The sequence below is a fragment of the Ascaphus truei genome, chromosome 5, assembly GCF_040206685.1.
Source record: "Ascaphus truei isolate aAscTru1 chromosome 5, aAscTru1.hap1, whole genome shotgun sequence".
Classification (NCBI taxonomy): Eukaryota; Metazoa; Chordata; class Amphibia; order Anura; family Ascaphidae; genus Ascaphus; species Ascaphus truei.
The window spans coordinates 32,809,180-32,827,715 of record NC_134487.1 but is presented as its reverse complement, the minus strand read 5'-3'; the positions used below and the strand labels follow the sequence as shown (position 1 = coordinate 32,827,715).

The window sequence follows — 18,536 nt, the reverse complement described above, 5'->3', positions numbered from 1 at the left end:
ATATACAGCACATATATACTGTACATCTAGATAGACAGACAGGACAGATAGGTTTATATATTTAATAATGTATAATATGTGTGGCGTGTGTGTGTGTGTGTGTGTGTGTGTGTGTGTGTGTGTGTGTGTGTGTGTGTGTGTGTGTGTGTGTGTGTGTGTGTGTGTGTGTGTGTGTGTGTGTGTGTGTGTGTGTGTATATATGTCTTTAAAAAAATGATTTATAAACCTCAAATAAAAAAATACAAAGAGCATAAAAATTTCGAAAGGGAGGACACATACTGTAAAATTCATTACATTAAACATATAAGGTCTATCCCTTTGCTTAAATCATTTGGTGCCAGAATACCAAGTTTGTAATTCCAGTAATTCTCTTGCCTAAATTATTTTTTTCTGTCTGTCTCCTGCTCGCTTGTCTACTCCAACCAAATAAATACCTTTACATTTCAAGTTAACATGATTTTTGTTATGGGTTTCAACAAAGTGTCTCGATACACTGTAATAAATATCCTTTCATAATAATATTAATGTGTTTCATAATTTTTACTTTTAGAAACCTTTTTTTTATTCTTCCTACATGTTTTAGCTTAGAGCTACATTCAAACAAACCACAAAGATGTTTTTACAATTCATACATTGTTTCACTTTAAACTTCTGGATTACATTGGACATGAATGATTTGGTACAAATATCCATAAAATCACATGCCTTAAGGCTGCGTCCAGGGTTGCAGCAGCTGTACGGAGGCGCGCTGAGGCTGAGGGAAAGCGGGTGCTTTCCCTGACCATGGTTAGCGCGCCGTCCGTGGGCGTGTCGGGGGGCGGGCCAGTGACGTCACAGAGCTGGTTCGCCCTCATTGGGCGAACCGCTCACGTGACCGGCCATGCGCTCCCTTGCGGAAGTGTAGGCGAGCCCCAACTAAAGCCGCTCTTATTGCAGCTGCAGGGGCTCACTGGTAAGCACCAGCGCGCCTCAGTGCCCGAGCCCTTACAATTACCACATCTAAAGCATCAATGTGGCCTAGTGGACAACCAGTTTTGTCGTGTCCTAGTTATTGTTTGTTTAAACATGTTAGGAGAGAGATAACTGTTTCCACTTCTAGATTGTTTAAAGGCAGTTATTGGATTAACATCTAAAACATTATTTAGAATATGGTTATTTAAAAAAAAACATGCCAGTGTTGCCTATCTGAAATCTTAGAAGCAGCCTCATTATAACGAGCGATAAAGTTAATACGTGTATTTCTTTTCTTATTTCTCATCAGAGTAAGATCTTTTCTATCCCGCTCTGTTTACTTTCTCTGGGGGTACTTCTACTTTATATTTTTTATATCCTCTTTGTAAACCTTTTTTCTTTTAAATCCTGTGCCTGATTCAGAGTCTACTTCCTTTGTGCAATTTCTTCAAAGCCAATAAAATTGTTCCTAATAAGGTATACAGTATTGCTTACCATCTTGGATGATGGCAACGGGTGTCTAGTAAATAACTATTAAAGTGTCTATTAGTGTCTCCTACGGCAGGGGGGCGCAATCTTATTCCCCAGTGCCCCCCTGCCATCTGTCCCCCTCTCCTCGTGCCCCCTCTTACCTTGATTCTGATGTCCTGGCATCATGACGTCACATTGTCATGGCAACGTGCCTTCACATGATCCCGCAGCGTCATTTGACACCGCGTTGCCATGGCGCTGCGTCACCAGGAGCGTCTGAATCAAGGTAAGCAAGGTTAACAGCGGCCCTGCAGCTCCCCCGGCATTAATTTAAATGCCTTCTGTAAACCCCGTGCCACCCGCAGCGAGTCTCGTTTAAACAACTCTGAATTACATTTTTTATGTATTATAATGTAACAAGCCTTTTTTGTTTCTATAGCAATCATTTACAAAGTCACATCCCCTTCCTCATCTTAAACAGAATATTACTCTGCAGCCATTTAGTGAACCCCCAAGCCAAATCTTCACCGATCGATCACAAGGGAACAGATCGATCGGCAACTTAGCTAATTACTTATCATTGTGTGGATTGTATTGATGCACATACAGTATTAAAGGAAAACAAATAAAAACAGCAGCTTGGACTTCTGCTTTAAAAGACTCTATTCTAAAGAATATTTATAATGTTAATAATTTGTTCTTATATAGCACTGCTAGTTTTACGTAGCACTTTACAGAGATATTTTGCAGACACAGTCCCTGCCCTGTAGAGCTTACAATCTATGTTTTTGATGCCTGAGGCACAGTGATTTGCCCAAGGTCAACAGGAGCCGACACCGGGAATAGAACCAGGTTTCCTGGCTTCAAACTCAGTGTGTCAGTGTCTTTACTCAAACTCAGTGTCAGTCAGTGTCTTTACTCAAACTCAGTGTCAGTCAGTGTCTTTACTCACTGAGCCACTCATTGTCCATGTTAATGCAAGAAAACGTGAAGACTTTTTCTCACGTACACAGATGGACAGATACAGCAGGAGTAATTCATGACAATAAAATGAGTATACAGTGCTAAATTCCATGGTGGGAGCAAGGATGCATTATCTGAGCGGATATGAGACCCCTCTTTTGAGAGTTGCAACATCATTGGGAGCATACTGTATGTGTATCCTACCTTTACAAGTGCATTACTAGAGACTATGATTTATTTTATTCTATAATAAAATGTACTTAACTGTAGATGTTCCCCCTTTACACTTCTATCTTTTTATATATACAGGAGGTTTTTTTTGTCAGAGACAATGGATTAAGCTCAGACAGCTACAATCACTCAAACTCAATAACACTTTTACTGCGTGAGGGTTCAACATTAAATCGCCTATTTCTATGCTATGTTGCAGGTTCCTCCAGCACTGAACCTTTTTTTTGGGGTAACCATTTTAATTCACTGTAAAATAAAACAGATACAATGTGACACGTGTTGGAACATTTAGAAAAATTCCTGTGTTAAAAATTGCTTTACTGAGCTCACATAAAGTTTCTGAAAGAAGATGTTGAAAATATAAAAACCAAAGCAGAAAAAAATCTATTTTCTTTGAAAAAAAACCCCCAACGGATATACTGTGTAGAGACAAGTAAACCCAGTTGTGGGCACTCATTCCCCTTAGGCTGCGTCAATAGAAGGGCAGACCGCGCTGACGCGTTCGCACGCTGCGCGTTCATACTGCCTAAAGGCAGTGATCGCGTCTATACAGCATGCGGACGCGTGCACGCGGAAGCGGGAGGGTGTGCGCGATGCGCGTAAAATCAGTCAAAACTGATTTTTCGCGCGATCGGTCGGTCACGTGAGTGGTTCGCCCAATGAGGACGAACCGGCTCCGTGACGTCACTGGCCCGCCCATAGACACCCCCCCGGATGGCACGCGAACGAAGGCCAGGGAAAGCACCCTCTTTCCCTCAGCCTTCGCGCGCCTCCGCACTCCTCCACACGGCTGCTGTGTCTATGGATGCAGCCTTAGTGGGTGTAATGTAACAGTATTAAAATACGTTTTTAATAATGTCACATTACACCCACTAATGGGAATGAGGGCCCACAACTGGGTTTACTTTCCTCTACACAGTATAGCCTACAAATTTCTACCAGAGGAGCACCTTCCCCCATTAGATTTCAACTGTAAGCTGAGCGAGGGTTCCCCTTTCTCCCTGTTTTGAAAAATAAAAACAACATGACTATTTCAAAACTGAGTGTAGTTTAAATGTGGGATTTCTCATGTTGTTCTCATTCCATTTTAATTGCTATCACCTGTGATTTAGCATAAAGTGTTGTAAGACGAGTTCAAAGGCTACCGTTTATCTTTTTGAAATCCCTTGACTCAAATACTCAAAGTGATTTAATGGAGCCATAAAGAACATAACTTCTGTATGCCACATTCATTCCTTTCCTGCAGAAATGCATTGGCCGTTATGTGTCAAACTCCCAAATAGTGTGCATAGGTATACAGCAAAAATATTTGTGATAATCACATTTCTTACACTGAATGGAGGCCACAAGTGAGAGAAGTTTACACATAATCCTACTTTGTGTAGTTGCTATAAAAGGAGAGTAAATAATAGCCCAAAATCCAGAATATAATGTAAACCCTTTTAGACTGTATGTTAATTATAATCCCTCACGCCTTCGATGAACTATTAGCCCAATTATAATTTGATGCACATGGTGCAAGATAGTTGCAAAGTAAAGTAACATTTTGGGGCTACAGTATGTATCAAACTTCAGGACAGCACATCTACACTTTCTACTCTATATAGATGCACATAAACTAAAAAATGCCCCTTATGTATGTGTCAAATGTAGCACACTTGGTAACTACATTACATTTATGTGACACAAATCTCTTAGGCAGACAAAGTTTATATTTGGAGAAGTGTTTTATGCTAATACAATGGGGAAAAATGATGGTCCAAGACACACAAAGTAATGCATTCCCTTGGAAGATGTGTACACGGTATTAGAACCCTTCGTTATCTCCTGCTATTCTTCCAGATAAACTCTCTCCAAATTACAATCTAATGCAATATAGGGGCCACTATTGATGCTAAGTGACATGTATACATGTATTCCCTTAATAAAAATGTAGTGTAGTATACCAAATGCTAGCATAAGAATATTTACAATGTTCTAGCAGAATGTTCGTAACACGCCCTGCAGAGCGTGACTGACACACTTACCTGCGAGCAAACAGCTGCACAAATGTAATTGGTAGAAGGCTAGATTTTTCAGTACATAATTTCTTTTAAAAATGAATTAAGCCACTTATTGTGAGATACAGCAGACAACTTATTATTTTACAGTCTAATTTTTTACTGATTTAAGAAAATGTAGGAAGTCTTTACCAGGAAACGGTGCAGCTGCAGGCAAACTGGAAAGTGTGTCAAGCACAGCCCCCAGAAGGGACAGATGCTTTACATTACTGTATCTGCAAAACCTAATGGAAAGATTGAATGAATGTACAGTAATACAAAGTAGTGGAGTTGTATTTAATGTATTAATAGTTCTTTTAAAATAAACCATGAAGTGCAATATGCCAATTCTCTTATTTTCCCAAACACTTTTAATATATTTCTTACAATCAATAAATGGCAGCATTGTTAACAAATTGCATTTTGCTATTAAAAAGCTCTGAGCTGTAAAAATGGAACAAAATATGTTTTTAATGACTTTGGAGCATTTCTGTTACTGTTTTGCAAACAAATACAGGTAGCTTCTTAGCACAATTTTTTCACACATCTTTTTCACACATCTTTTTCACACATCTCTTCTCCATGCAATAGTTCTGACTTCAATACATAGCCAATCAATACATTTCAATCAGTGTGCCACACGGAATGGTCACAGTTAAGCCATGTCAGGTGAAAATCAGTGACGTATACATTATAAGCTTGTTTGATGAATGGACACTGTTGAACATTACTCAGTTTTATGCAGACAAAATACATTAGAAGAATAGCTACAATATTAAAATTATATTACATAACTCTTTAAGTATACTTTGTATCAAGCTACTAACAGCATGCCAATATATCATGGCATATATACACCTTCCGCTTTGGAGGTTAGATTGCTACTTACAGTATCAGCTGCTGATGCTTAATAATATATAATGCAATGGTAACAACCACATTATAATCCTATAAAGGAAGCAAATATGGGGACTGAATAAGGATCTAGACCAGGAGAACTTTCATCCACGCAGTACCTTATAGACCCTCCGATAGCAATTATGTATATTGCAAACTCTGCCTAAGGCCATGCTTATAGTGCCGGAGACGGCGACGCAACCGATGACATCCCCTGTCACTGTCAACATTGCGAAAGTTGTAATCAGGTTTGGACATGTCGCTGGCTACAAGGGGAGTGACGTCAGCAACGGGGAAGGCAGAGGGGCTATGTGATTGGCTTATAGGCAGTCACATGGGGAGACTGTCTCTGCAAAATTAAATTCTAGTGAGTTCAAGGATTTTGGTAGCGCCGTCGCTCCATCACCATCGCGTCCACTATAAGCGCACCCAACGGCATCAATACAATTGTTTTGAAGCGACGTCGCGACGCCATTACCGGCACTGTAAGCGCAGCCTAAGAGTCTAACATCCAGCTACTTCAGCCTATATCATCAATATAGTGGCTTTCACCTGAATGTCCTAATCAGACACTAGGGAGTTAGCATACCTTACTGAGAATGAGTTTAATGTGATCTGAGACACCACTAATTTTACTCTGTTAAACTTCTTGGTAACATTACAAGCTGACTACAGTGAATATTATCTGAAGTCACACCACCTCTCTTTAAATTAAATGTAGTACAGGTCCAAAGGTCAATGATACATTACAAAGAGTAAGCTGCCCTAGCTGTATTGCAGCAATGTATGGGCAGAACTATGATTGTGAATATGCCACTTTCATCACCACAATATAAAGGATTATAAACATCTAGTTGTATTGCGTAAGCGCAGTAGTCCTCTGAACAGAAATAAAGACATTTAAAGTCAAGAGGACAATGGCTTATTACATTTAATACTTGCCTAAAGACAACAATTTAGGTGTAATATTATTTACTTTACTTAGTAAGTATTAGCAATACTGATGAGGGTACTTAGCATTCGTAATGTTTCTATCGATACCCCCTTATTTTACGGTAATAAAATTATTTTTAAAGCATTCAACTATACACAATATACTAGGGTACTAGAGTGCTTTCATTTACCAGGTTCTTTGTCTCCTTGTTCACGTAACTCTTTAATGACAGCAAGTTTGGGTAAGAAAATTATTAAGTCTATACAGTACATATATAGCTACTTGTATGAAGAATAAATATGTTTTCAACCAAAACGTCAAAACGTAACCATGAAGAATAACCATTAATCCAGAAAAATGTCTTAAAATGACATCTACTTATTTATAAACGTGTTCAAATATTGTACGTAGATTTTCTTTAAAATGCTGGCATGCCAAGCAAAATAATAACAGTGATTCAGACTCAGAATTGGTGGAGTTATTAGGACACAGAAGGTGAAATTGACAATGTTCTTTTCTCTATTTTGTTGAAAATAATAATAATAATAATAAATAATAAAAAATAGAAAAATCCAACTGTTAAACACCACCACCACCATGATCATCATCACCACCACCACAACCACCACCCCCATCATCATCATCACCAGCACCCCCCTCCCCCACAGAGTGATGCGCCGACACACACACTGACTGACACACACACACTGACTGACACACAGTGACACCCGCACACACTGACTCCCACATGCACACACACTGACTAACACGCACATAAAAAAACACAAGGAATTCACAGTTACTATAAATATAGAAGTGCAAATAGCTAAAACACACGTTCTAAGTCAAACTTCCTTGCGTTTTGGCACTGAAATTGTGTTTTGATTTTTAATTAAAAACATCATCATTAACGGGTCTGTCCAAAGCACACAATAAATTAATAGCACATTTTGCAATAGCAACGCGGAGCGAGATCACAGCATTATGGAAACACCCCGATATTCCAAGCATCCCAAAGATTTGGAATCGAATGTGGTTTATCTGCCAGATGGAAAAGTTGACGAGTTTAGTTAACGACACTGGCACCAATTTCCTAAAAGTCTGGACACCTGGGGTTAGCACAGACAGATATCCCCGGGGTTGAGAGTAACACAATCTGGCTATGATAGATATTGATGCGTTCTCCTTTGGGAGCGGGAACACAAAGTAGGTTGAGTATACGTATACACGGATAGGAATACAACAGAGGCGATCTGTCCAGAAATATGCGAGACAAGCGGCGATCTGCTGCCCGGATTGATGTCCTCTCCATATCCAGTCCCCACCCTACCGCTCTCTCCCTCCTCCCCCCTTTTTTTTTTTTTTATTTTTTTTTATTTCCGTTATTATTATTATTTCTATTACATCCGGAATAACCTGGCTAAGTAGGGCCCGAAAGGTCAGGAATTATCTTATGAGTTATATTACTGTTTACGGCTGAGAACACTTTCAGAATTGCCTGTATTGTGTATTGTGTATTGTATTTCCTGTTTGAAATATTCAATAAAATTTAAGTTATAAAAAAAAAAAAAACATCACCATTACAAATACAATTTCGGTGACAAAACATTGACATAAGACAAAGAAGTTTTACTTAAAATGCGCCTGCTCGGCACACACACTTTTTTTAAGACTACTTTATAGACAAGACAAAAACAGGGAGATTCACTTCGCTCCAATTAGAGATATCGCAGTTCATTCCACGTTAACAGCAATTGACTTGAATTGCCGTTAATGTGGAATCGAGCAGTGATACCTCTTTTTTGGATCTTCCAGCCAAGGAGTCTTACAAACATTTGCATTGTAGAAAATGTAATCCCATTCAATTGTAATTAGAATATTTCCATAACATACTGTACTTGGTTTCAAATTACTTTTAGGATAGTAGAAATGAAGAGGGGATGTCATAATTATTATTGTATAAGATCAAAGTTTTCAAGAGGGGTTTCTCACAATAAATATGGATGGTTTGTGTTATGTGTTCAATATTGTTAGGAGTCAGGTGAGGGGCATGTAGTAAGGCGATCGCAAAATGAGGAAAAATATGTTCTGATAACATCTATTGACAACATTTCTTCAGGCTGACTCATTTTCTTAGGGTTACTGATGAATGTAAGTTGTTAGATACAGTAAGAGCATGTAAAGCAAAATACAATACTCCACCAAAGAAAAAAGCAGGGGTCAGAATTACAAAGCGGTACTACTCAATAAGAGTCCTTCCGACATTGGAAGACACTTTATGGCCAATTTACTTGCTGGTGTTTTAAGGCTTAGCATGGCTTAGTTCAAGGGTGCACAACCTTTCTCCCCTGTGCCCCCCTGTCGGCTCTCCCCTCCCCACTACTTGCACCCCCTCCTTAACTTGGCTCCGGAGTTCTGTTGTCACATTGCCATGGCAACGCGACGCCACGTGACCCTGTGGTGTCCAATCCATGGCAACACGTCGCTAGAACCAGCCTGAGCCAAGGTAAGAGACTTTAATTGAAATGCCTTCGGGAAGAGCGCAGGGGTCTCTGTAAGCACCGTGCCCCCCCTCCCACCCCCCTCAGAAACTTTGCGCCCCCCAGTTTGCACACCCCTGGCTTAGTAAATAGCCACTCTAACCTCAAGGAGACCTTGAAATTCAGATGATATTCAGAGGCAAAAAAAGTAAGAAATACTACATGTTAATGTTACATGATTCTTTACGGGCCATACTGTTTAGAGCAGGTCATTTCTTATATCCTAAGTATGTTTTTAAAATGTGTCTCGCCTGAGGCGCATGCGCGAAGGTGATATGGATGGCAGCATAAGCCGTAAGCTCCGTCCCCCACCGAGCAGCGTTCAATAAAATACCCACGTTATACCACCTGAAAATAATCCCCTCCAATCGGGGAATACATTGTGATGGCACCGCAAAACAATTGGAAGAAAAATTCCAGAGAACTGCGGAAATATCTTAGCAGGTCAAACTCGCGGGCGGCAAAGACAGAAATGGTGGCGAATTCAAATGGCGGTTCAGATTCAGAGCGAGAGGAAGATACAGCGGAAGGGCCGGAGCAGTTACCGGTCCGCCACTGTGACTTTGATCATCTGTATCGGGACCTAAAGACCCTTCTGCAGGCGGAGATCCAAGAGCTCCGCAAAGAGGTTCAACACGTAGGAGAACGTACCGGGGCCCTGGAGGACAAAATGGCGACCGTCTCTAAATCGTTGAAGAAAACAGACAAGAAAGCCTCTCTCCTTCAGGCACAAGTGGCGGAGATAGTGGACCGAAGGGAGGACGCGGAAAACCGGGAACGCCGGAATAACATCCGGATCCACGGGGTCCCCGAATCGGTCACGGATGGGGAAGGCTTTGTCTCCAGGTGGATGGAAGCGCTGTTACCAGACCAGCCCGCTAATACCCTAATGATGGATCAGTGCCACCGTGCCTTAAGAAGTAAACCGCTAGCCACGGAGCAACACAGGGATGTTATCGCCAGGCACCATTACTATCGCACCCGAGATGCAGTGATCCAGAGATCAAAAGCGGACGGAGCAAGCCAATTTGAAGAGGCCTCATTACAAATTTTCCAAGACCTGGTCCCAGTGGCCTTAGCCAGAAGGAGGAAGCTCCAGCCGGTGACAAGGGTCCTGCGTCAGAGGGCCATACGCTACAGGTGGACCTTCCCGTTTGGCCTCCTTGTAATCAAAAACGGTCAAGCCATTTACATTAAAGAACTTGAGGAAGGGGATGAATTCCTGCGCAAAATTGGGCTAATGGAGGAATTGAGAGTAAGCCCCGCCAGGGTTCAGCAGAACAGGAGTGGCAGAAAGCTGGGAAGGCCAAACCAAACCGGGGATCCACCGCCCCCGAAGAGGAGTGAGGGCCATCAAAACAAACAAAAACCCAAGCAATTTCTAAGTTATGAACGGTTGATAGTTACACAAAATACCTGCTGTTCCGGTATATTAAAGTTCTTTGCAAACCAAGTGATTCGTTAACTTCCTCTTCCTTTAACTATTACCCCCCACAAAAAAAATCAGGAAAGCGGGTCCCGAGACAGCCAGTAATAAGAAGAGGCGACGGAGGTAAAAAGCATACTTCAGAAATAAAAAACTTATTTGCAAGACTTAGTTTACCTCGAGGCCCGGTGCAAAATCCAGGCGATGATGGCGGCTTCCAACGGTGACATGCATCCCTCCAAGATAGCGCTTGGGAGGATCATGGACGCCATCGTGGGATCTGCACAACAGCGGAGTTCCAGTGGCGGGAAGAAGACGCAGGAAACCAACCATCTTCTGGCGCGGGCTTTGGAGGAGTGACGCTCACCGGATATACGTCATAGGATATAGCCCAGCGGCCATCTTGGTTGGGGCTGAAACGCACCCCCAGCCGCGAACGTCATCATGAGGCGCCAGAACTGCTGATATCTCATGAGAGGGAGACCGGCATTAATGGGAGTAGGGGAAAGTGCTCCGGAGGGAAAAGGAGTACCGGGGAACCATGCCAGGGGGTAGCGAATGCCCGCAGAGGGTTAAGGGGGAGCGGCCCGTAGATTAATAGGGGAAAGGAGGCAGAGAGGGGCAGGAGGGGGTGGGCCCTACGGAGCATAATGATTCAGAATCCCCACAAGGTGGTCAGAGGAAAGGAGGGAGGGGAGTGAGGTAGAGGGTTAGAGTTGATAGTTATAGTTCAAAAATCAGGTTGCAGATTGAATGATTATCCCCCCGGGAGGGAGGGAGAATAGAAAAGTATAGAGTTACAAGAGTGGATATTCAATACATGCTTATGTAAGGGGGGGAGGGGTGGGTGGCTGAATCCATTCCCACTAACGGTATGGGTCTCCATATGAGCAGCAGCAGGCCTAAGCCAGGGTGGCTCATAAAATTCCTGCCTGGACCAGCGGATGAGAGGGCCAACACGGGACAGAAGAACTCCCAGGGAATTGGCCAAGCTGGACATCCAGGAGAGGCAGTTACTGTGGGAGCCGAGGCTCGTTCCAAAGCTGCCACAAGTTTTTTATTATTTGTTTTGAAATGTTGCCTTGTGTCTTCCTCAATGTTTTCCTCGTGTTTGTCCCATTGTTTTTTTTCTCCCCGGCAGCCAGAGTACATGAATCGGAAAGGGTTCATCTCAAAGCAGAGCTCCTGGAACCCGAATCCAACACAAGAACAGGTAGCCCTTGTCAAAACACACTCTATAAAATATCCAAATGGGTAAGGACTTTGTAATTATATCCCACAATGTTAAAGGTTTTAATAGCCCCCAGAAACGGCAGATGGCTATGTCTGATTATAAGAGATATGACACTGACATCATTCTTTTAAAAGAGACCCACTTCTCCGACAAGAGCTCCCCAAAATACATTGATGGCAGATTTAGGAACTGGTTTTCAGCCTCAGCAAAAAAAAAAAAGAAAGGAGTAGCAATCCTTGTCCATAATCGTGTGCCGCTGAATGTACCTTTACTAAGAGAGATAAAAATGGACGGTTCCTAATTATAGTGGGAGAAATTAGAGGTCAAAGTATCACGTTAGCGAATGTTTATGCTCCAGGTGAGCAGGCGGAATCTTTCATGACCAAATTTTTCTCCACAATTCTCAGAGTAGCTCAGGGCTGCGTGATTGTACGGTTGACTTTAATCAGACATTAAACCCATCATTTGACAGATGTACACCAGGAGTCAACCTCCGACCAAAAACTCGGCTTGCTTGGTCCTCAGGGCTGAAAATCAATAACCTAGTGGACGTATGGAGGGAACAACACCAGGGGGACAGAGGGTACACCTTTTACTCACACCCACATGACAGATACAGCAGAATAGATTACCTCTTTGTTTCTAATAGAATGGCTTCTCAGATCTCCCATATGGGAATCCATGATATTTCATGGTCAGATCATGCACCTATCGAGCTGCGGCGCACTGACTTTAGGTTGAACAGACCAGGAGCGAACTGGAAAATCAACGAGCTATTGTTGAAAATCCCCGAATTTGAACAAAAAATAGGGGATAAAATCAGGGAGTATTTCCAGATAAATGTAGGCAGTGTGACATCACAAGCCTCCCTATGGGAAGGCCATAAGGCAACTCTGAGAGGAGAACTCATTGGGATGGCAAGTAGACGTAAAAGGGAGAGGGACACAAAAATTAAAAAGCTTCAATCAGAATTGGCGGTTCTCTCTGTCCTTCACAAAAAAAACAAGCAGGCTCCGACTTTGGAAGCCTTGCTAGATACTAAAACAAAGCTAAATTTACTTTTGGCCTCCCGAGCTTAAAAGGAGTTGTCTTGGTCCAAGCGGAAATTTTTTGAAAAAGCAAACAAGCCAGATACCCTACTTGTCAATAAATGAAAAAAAAAAAAAAAAAACTTCCACATTCAGGCAATTCGGACAAGGAACGGTAACCTTACTTCTGACCCCAAACTAATTGTTGAAGAATTCAAAGCCTACTACGAGGCCCTATATGATTGGGCAAAGGTCTCCCATTGCGAGACCACTCGTAAACAGCTAAGAGCATTCCTATCAGAGGCAAGTTTGTCCAAATTAAGCAGACAGGAAAGGGAGGCGCTGCAGGGAGACTTCACATTAGAGGAACTAATGGAGGTAATGAAGGCACTAAAACCATATAAGGCCTCGGGCCCAGATGGCTTCTCAAATTTAAACTACAAAAATTTCGGAACATTTTAGCTCCTCATTTACTAAAACTATTCAATTCTTTACTGGCGGGTGCCCCCATCCCAAGCCCAATGCTTCAAGCGTCCATCTCAGTGATACATAAACAGGGGAAGGACCCAGCGGATTGCAAAAGCTACAGACCTATTTCTTTAATTAATTCAGACACCAAAATTTTCTCCAAATTATTGGCCAATCGCCTTAATCAGGCAATGCCAAAGCAGGTCCATCCCGATCAAGTGGGCTTTATATGCGGAAGGCAGGCGACAGACAACACCAGATGGATCATAGATCTAATCGATTTGGCAAAGAGAAAAAATATCCCGTCGATGGCATTAAGTCTGGACGCCGAGAAAGCGTTTGATCGGATTGATTGGCCCTACCTGAGAGAGACGCTGAAGGAATTTGGCATGGGGGGGAAGATTGATAAACACCATTCTAGCTCTATATCAGGGTCCGACGGTGAAGGTCAGACATCAAGGCTTCCCATCGGAAGATTTCCAGATAAAGAGCGGCACCAGGCAGGGCTGCCCTCTATCCCCCCTGCTCTTTGCAATATGCATTGAGCCGCTGGCAGCACACATCTGCCTTAACCCAGACATAACAGGGATAAAAGTCCAGAAGCAGTCACATAAAGTGGCCCTGTATGCAGACGATGTTATTCTAACATTATCAAAACCCCTCACCTTTCTGCCGAATGTGTTTAGCTTGTTAGGGAAATTTAATAAGATCTCGGGATTTAAAATGAATCAGGCAAAGTCGGAAGCCCTAAATATAAACCTGCCAAAGATCACAGAAAAACTAATTGAGGTAACTTTCAATTTCAAATGGCAAGCCTCCTACATAAAAAACCTAAGGATTAACATCACCAAAGAGTATAGTGCCTTATATAAGGCAAATTACCCCAGACTGATAAGGACTCTGAAGGAGGATCTCAAAAGATGGGCGAACTATAATATCTCGTGGATCGGCAGGATCCAGTGCCTAAAAAATGAACCTACAGTATTACCCAGAATTTTATACTTGTTCCAGACCCTTCCGGTACAAGTTATAAAGGAAGACATCCTCCGGCTGCAGTCCTCTATGATGAAATTTGTCTGGGGTAACAAAAAGCCTCGTATTAAATCTAGCACACTAATTCGACCAGTTATAAGAGGAGGATTAGCGGTACCTTGCTTGTTGTCATATTTCAGAGCGGCCAACTAACTCAAATTATTCAATGGCACTCGCACCCTCACTTCAGATGTTGGGTCGAGTTGCAAAAAGAGTGCTGCACCCCCATAGAGATACAAGATCTAATTTGGCTTCCAAAAAAGGTTTCTAAATTGGTCGGTGAACCGCTCGCTGCAAATGAACAGCGACCTGTCAATTTGGGAGAATACTAAATATAGGTTTGCCCTCACAGTGAGGCACTCCTTTATGACCCCGTTTGTGGGCATCCCTGATTTCGCTCCGGGCCAGCGTAGTAAAGATTTCACAATCTGGAAACAAAAGAGCCTCACGAAGCTCTTGCATCTGGAGGGGAGAAAGTCTATAAAATTCTTTGAGCAATTGAAATCTGAAAAAGAGTTGTCAAACTCAGAATTCTTCAGATACCTCCAGATACGAGCGTTCTATATTAAAATTCCAAAACGCCCAAGGCGAACAAATTTTGAGCAGCTATGTTCCAGAGGAACAGAAACAAAGGGACTTACTTCTAGGATTTACCGGGAGGTGATATGTCCTGCTGTGGACGGAGACAATAAACTTAGCTACAGGAGTAAATGGGAGGCTGACTTAGGGGAGACGCTAGAAGACGAAGAATGGGATACTATTTTAACAGCCACAGCAAAAAGTTTGATGTGTGTCACATTAAAGGAGAATGGATATAAGGTCCTGATGAGGTGGTACCTCACCCCAACTAGATTGGCAAAGTTTGTCAAGGGTTAATCCCCACTGTGCCCGAAACATTGTGGAGAACAGGCAGACTTACTGCATATGCTGTGGAGTTGCACCAAAGTGGCCCTGATCTGGGAGTCCGTCAGAAATTGGCTACAGAGCATTCTCGGTCTCACGGTTCCTCTGGACCCCTGGCTGTTCCTATTAGGTAGGCGCATCCGGGGGCTCAGTAGATCTGAGCACAAATTAGTTGCACATTTTGCAACAGCCCTGAGATGCGAAATCGCAGCATTGTGGAAGCAACCCGAACAACCCATAATCCCAAAAATCAGAAATATAATCTGGTACGTCTGCCGGATGGAGTAGTTGACGAGTCTGGTCAACGACACCGGCGAATTTTTTTTTAAAGTCTGGGCACCGTGGTTGGCCCAATCAGACATCCCCAGGGTGAAGGCTACCAACATATTGCTCTGATAGTTGGAAATGCGTTCTCCTTTGATGGGTCGGCACAGACTACAATTAGGGGGGGACAGGTAGGGTTGACTGGCTCCAATAACTTCACATTTACTTGACACAGGCTTCAGAGCGTCATATGCAGGGCCCCGAAGAGGTTTTTCAAAGCAGGACTCAGTAGGCTGCAGTTCCCCATCCCCCTTTTTTTGTTTCTCTCCTCCTCTCCCCTCCCCTTGTCTGTGTGTTGGTAATGTAAGTTGTCTTGTTCATCGGTCTGTTCCCCCTGTGAGTCACGTTAGTCTATCTGTTTGGAAAAAAATGGTGTTATGTCTACGGTACAGAAAGTCAATGGGTTGTTAGATTATTTTATGCCTGTAACAAACACCTAATAAAAACTTTTGGTTAACAAAAAAAAAAAATGCGTCTCGCCTACAAGCAAAATCTCAGATTCTAGAGTTACACTGACAGATAAGTAACATAATATCCAACATTGTATCAATGAAAAATAATATTCCCCACCCCCCATTCAGAAAATATAGATCCAGTATTATTATTACAGCCCTGAGATCAATATGGACACATGACGAGTTGCCATCTGCATCCCTTGTAAGGAGCATCAAGTGATTGCTAACATACAGAGAAGGATCAAAGTCAGATTTGGGTAACCATGGTTTGTTTTCATTCTCTGCATTCTTAGCCTTTCTCTGAATCCTGAACAAATTGTATTCTCCAATGTTTCAGTTACACAAGTTCAAATACAAAAGCACAAACATTTGTATATGCTTATAGCACGCAACGTCACAACTACCAGTGATAATATAAATTGTATAAACTTTTGAAGCTACTACAGTATCTTTGCAGCTGACCCCTCATTTGAAAAATAAATTAATTGTAAAGTGTAAATACAGCATATTTTGATGTCACAATTTCAGATGCCGTTTTATTGATGTTTATGCGAATACTACATTTCCTGGTCAGCTTGCATGACAACTTGAAAGTTCATATTAAATTCAGCACTGTCACGAAATGCAAACCACCATCAACTAAGATTTCAATATTATTTTTGAAGAGAAGGTGACACTTGTAATGGCTTCAAGTCGTTATGTATTACTTTCTCAGATTTTGTTTCTATGAGTTGCTTTGACTGTGAAAACCCAATTGTCTGGGTCCAATTACAGTTGAAAAAGAATAGGATATGAGATCTTGTGTTCTCTATACACGGCCAAGCCAGACGAAAACCATGCTCTCTGTATGATTACAACTGAAGAAGAAATGTCCTGAGGTTCAGTATGTTATTATTGTTATATGCAGATAAACCAACTTAATTTGCATGAATTTAACTAAAATCACTGGACTTCTTAAGAAACAATAATCATTCATTCAATTGGTTCCTTTTAAGGGTCTGGGAAAGTTTGCATATCATTTTTACCTCTCCGGATGAAACTTGTGCTTATGTGGTCTTTGCAGATCCCAGCGTTGACATTCTTTTCCTGACTCTGTATAATCCATTGGACCTCTGTAATGTTCTCCATTACAGGCCACACATTCCACTATAAAAAAAGGAAACATTTCTATGTAAACATGCTTTCTCTTAACACACAATGAAAAACATAATGGACACATTTACACAAAACACAGACAGGAACACACATTGCTTTCTACATGTCAAATAATTTAGAAATCTATCTTGATCTTTAAAAGCAATTTCATCAGATCATTATATTATAGCATTTTATTAAAAACCTGATTTGCTGATGGCAGTTGCTTTTTACGCACAAGTTAAATAGGGCACCAAACGTTTGATGATGGCCAGCGTTACAAATCATATCACAAAGGATATTTGGTACTGTATCATATAATATTATGTTGATTTACTTTTCTTTTTATATATTAAGGGTAATTTGTCCATAAGATTGTTATAGAAAAATCTTTGATTTAATAATACAAAAAATGTGCAATGTTATGGTTCAGCCCTTTTTAATTTTATAATAACTTTCCTCTGGTCATTCTTTCTTTTTTTAATCCTATGGAAAAAAAGGTCTTGTAGTATCTTCATTAAAGAATCTAAATTATTATTGAAAAACAGTTTGATCTTTACACTTTTTCAGGTGCCACGATACAGAATATTTATTCTTTATTTTGTTACAGGTGTAGCAGGCGTTATTGCTCCCACTGGTGTGTTGCAGCGGGAGCAGACCCCATTATAATGACATTATGGGTGCATGAAAGAGGCAGGGACCATGGGGCTATTACTCCTGCTAGTACATCTGCATATCAGCAAAGACAGAGCACATTAACAAACAGATTGCAGACCATGGATGTTATTACATTTCATTTAGAACTGTAATCCCCAAAATGTCTCAAATTCATTTTATTGTTGAATGTGAAACAGGGAAGTCCTGAGCTGCGCGACTATACAGTTTCAAATCTTACATTTTAACATTTTCCCCTCTCTTGGCCACTGACACATTCCTTGTCAATGAATGAAAATGATGACATCACGGCAATGCACTAGTCTTTAGATTGTGTGCCTGCTCCGCTGTTGAATGATGTCACTATTAAAGACTGGCTAGTTTTGGTAAGAAAAAAAAGAACATGTATGTGTCTGGAACTAGTGATATTTGCAATACCACCTGGTTTGTATTTTTTTTTGGGGGGGGGGGAATCTACTGAAACAGCAGAGAAGATTGATGCTTTAAAGGACGATGAAACAAACAGTATATGAAATACCTTTTGAGAAATACTGTAGTAATAAGTAGCACAATCAGTTTTGCTTGTGTTCTTGCTATTCACTTCAATGTGCTTATATGGCTTATTTAATATTTAATACAGCCATGTGTCACTGCCATCGGCCGACTGAAAAGAGGAGTATCAAACCAGAAGAATGCTGAGCACATCATATATGGCTCAAAATGACCAATCACGACTAACTAAGAAATGGTTGTGCTTTAATTTTTGTATATAGAGTGCCCAGGTTCTTGCATGTTTTATACCACTCTATCAAGATCCTTGGTGAACACCCAAAGTTGCAAAACTGGAGCAAA

General features: G+C 41.4%; 1 protein-coding gene across 3 annotated transcripts in view; it reads right to left on the bottom strand.

Moving 5' to 3' along the window:
- HGF (hepatocyte growth factor) overlaps window positions 1-18,536 on the bottom strand; it is a 129,277-nt gene that overhangs the window by 71,927 nt on the left and 38,814 nt on the right. For all 3 annotated transcript variants that reach the window (XR_012801604.1, XM_075599581.1, XM_075599582.1), the window contains exon 6: window positions 16,922-17,042. Coding sequence is in view for 2 of the 3 variants with exons in the window: in XM_075599581.1 (XP_075455696.1) it covers window positions 16,922-17,042 (121 nt within the window). In the remaining variant the exon portion in view is untranslated. The remainder of the gene's footprint in view (window positions 1-16,921; window positions 17,043-18,536) is intronic.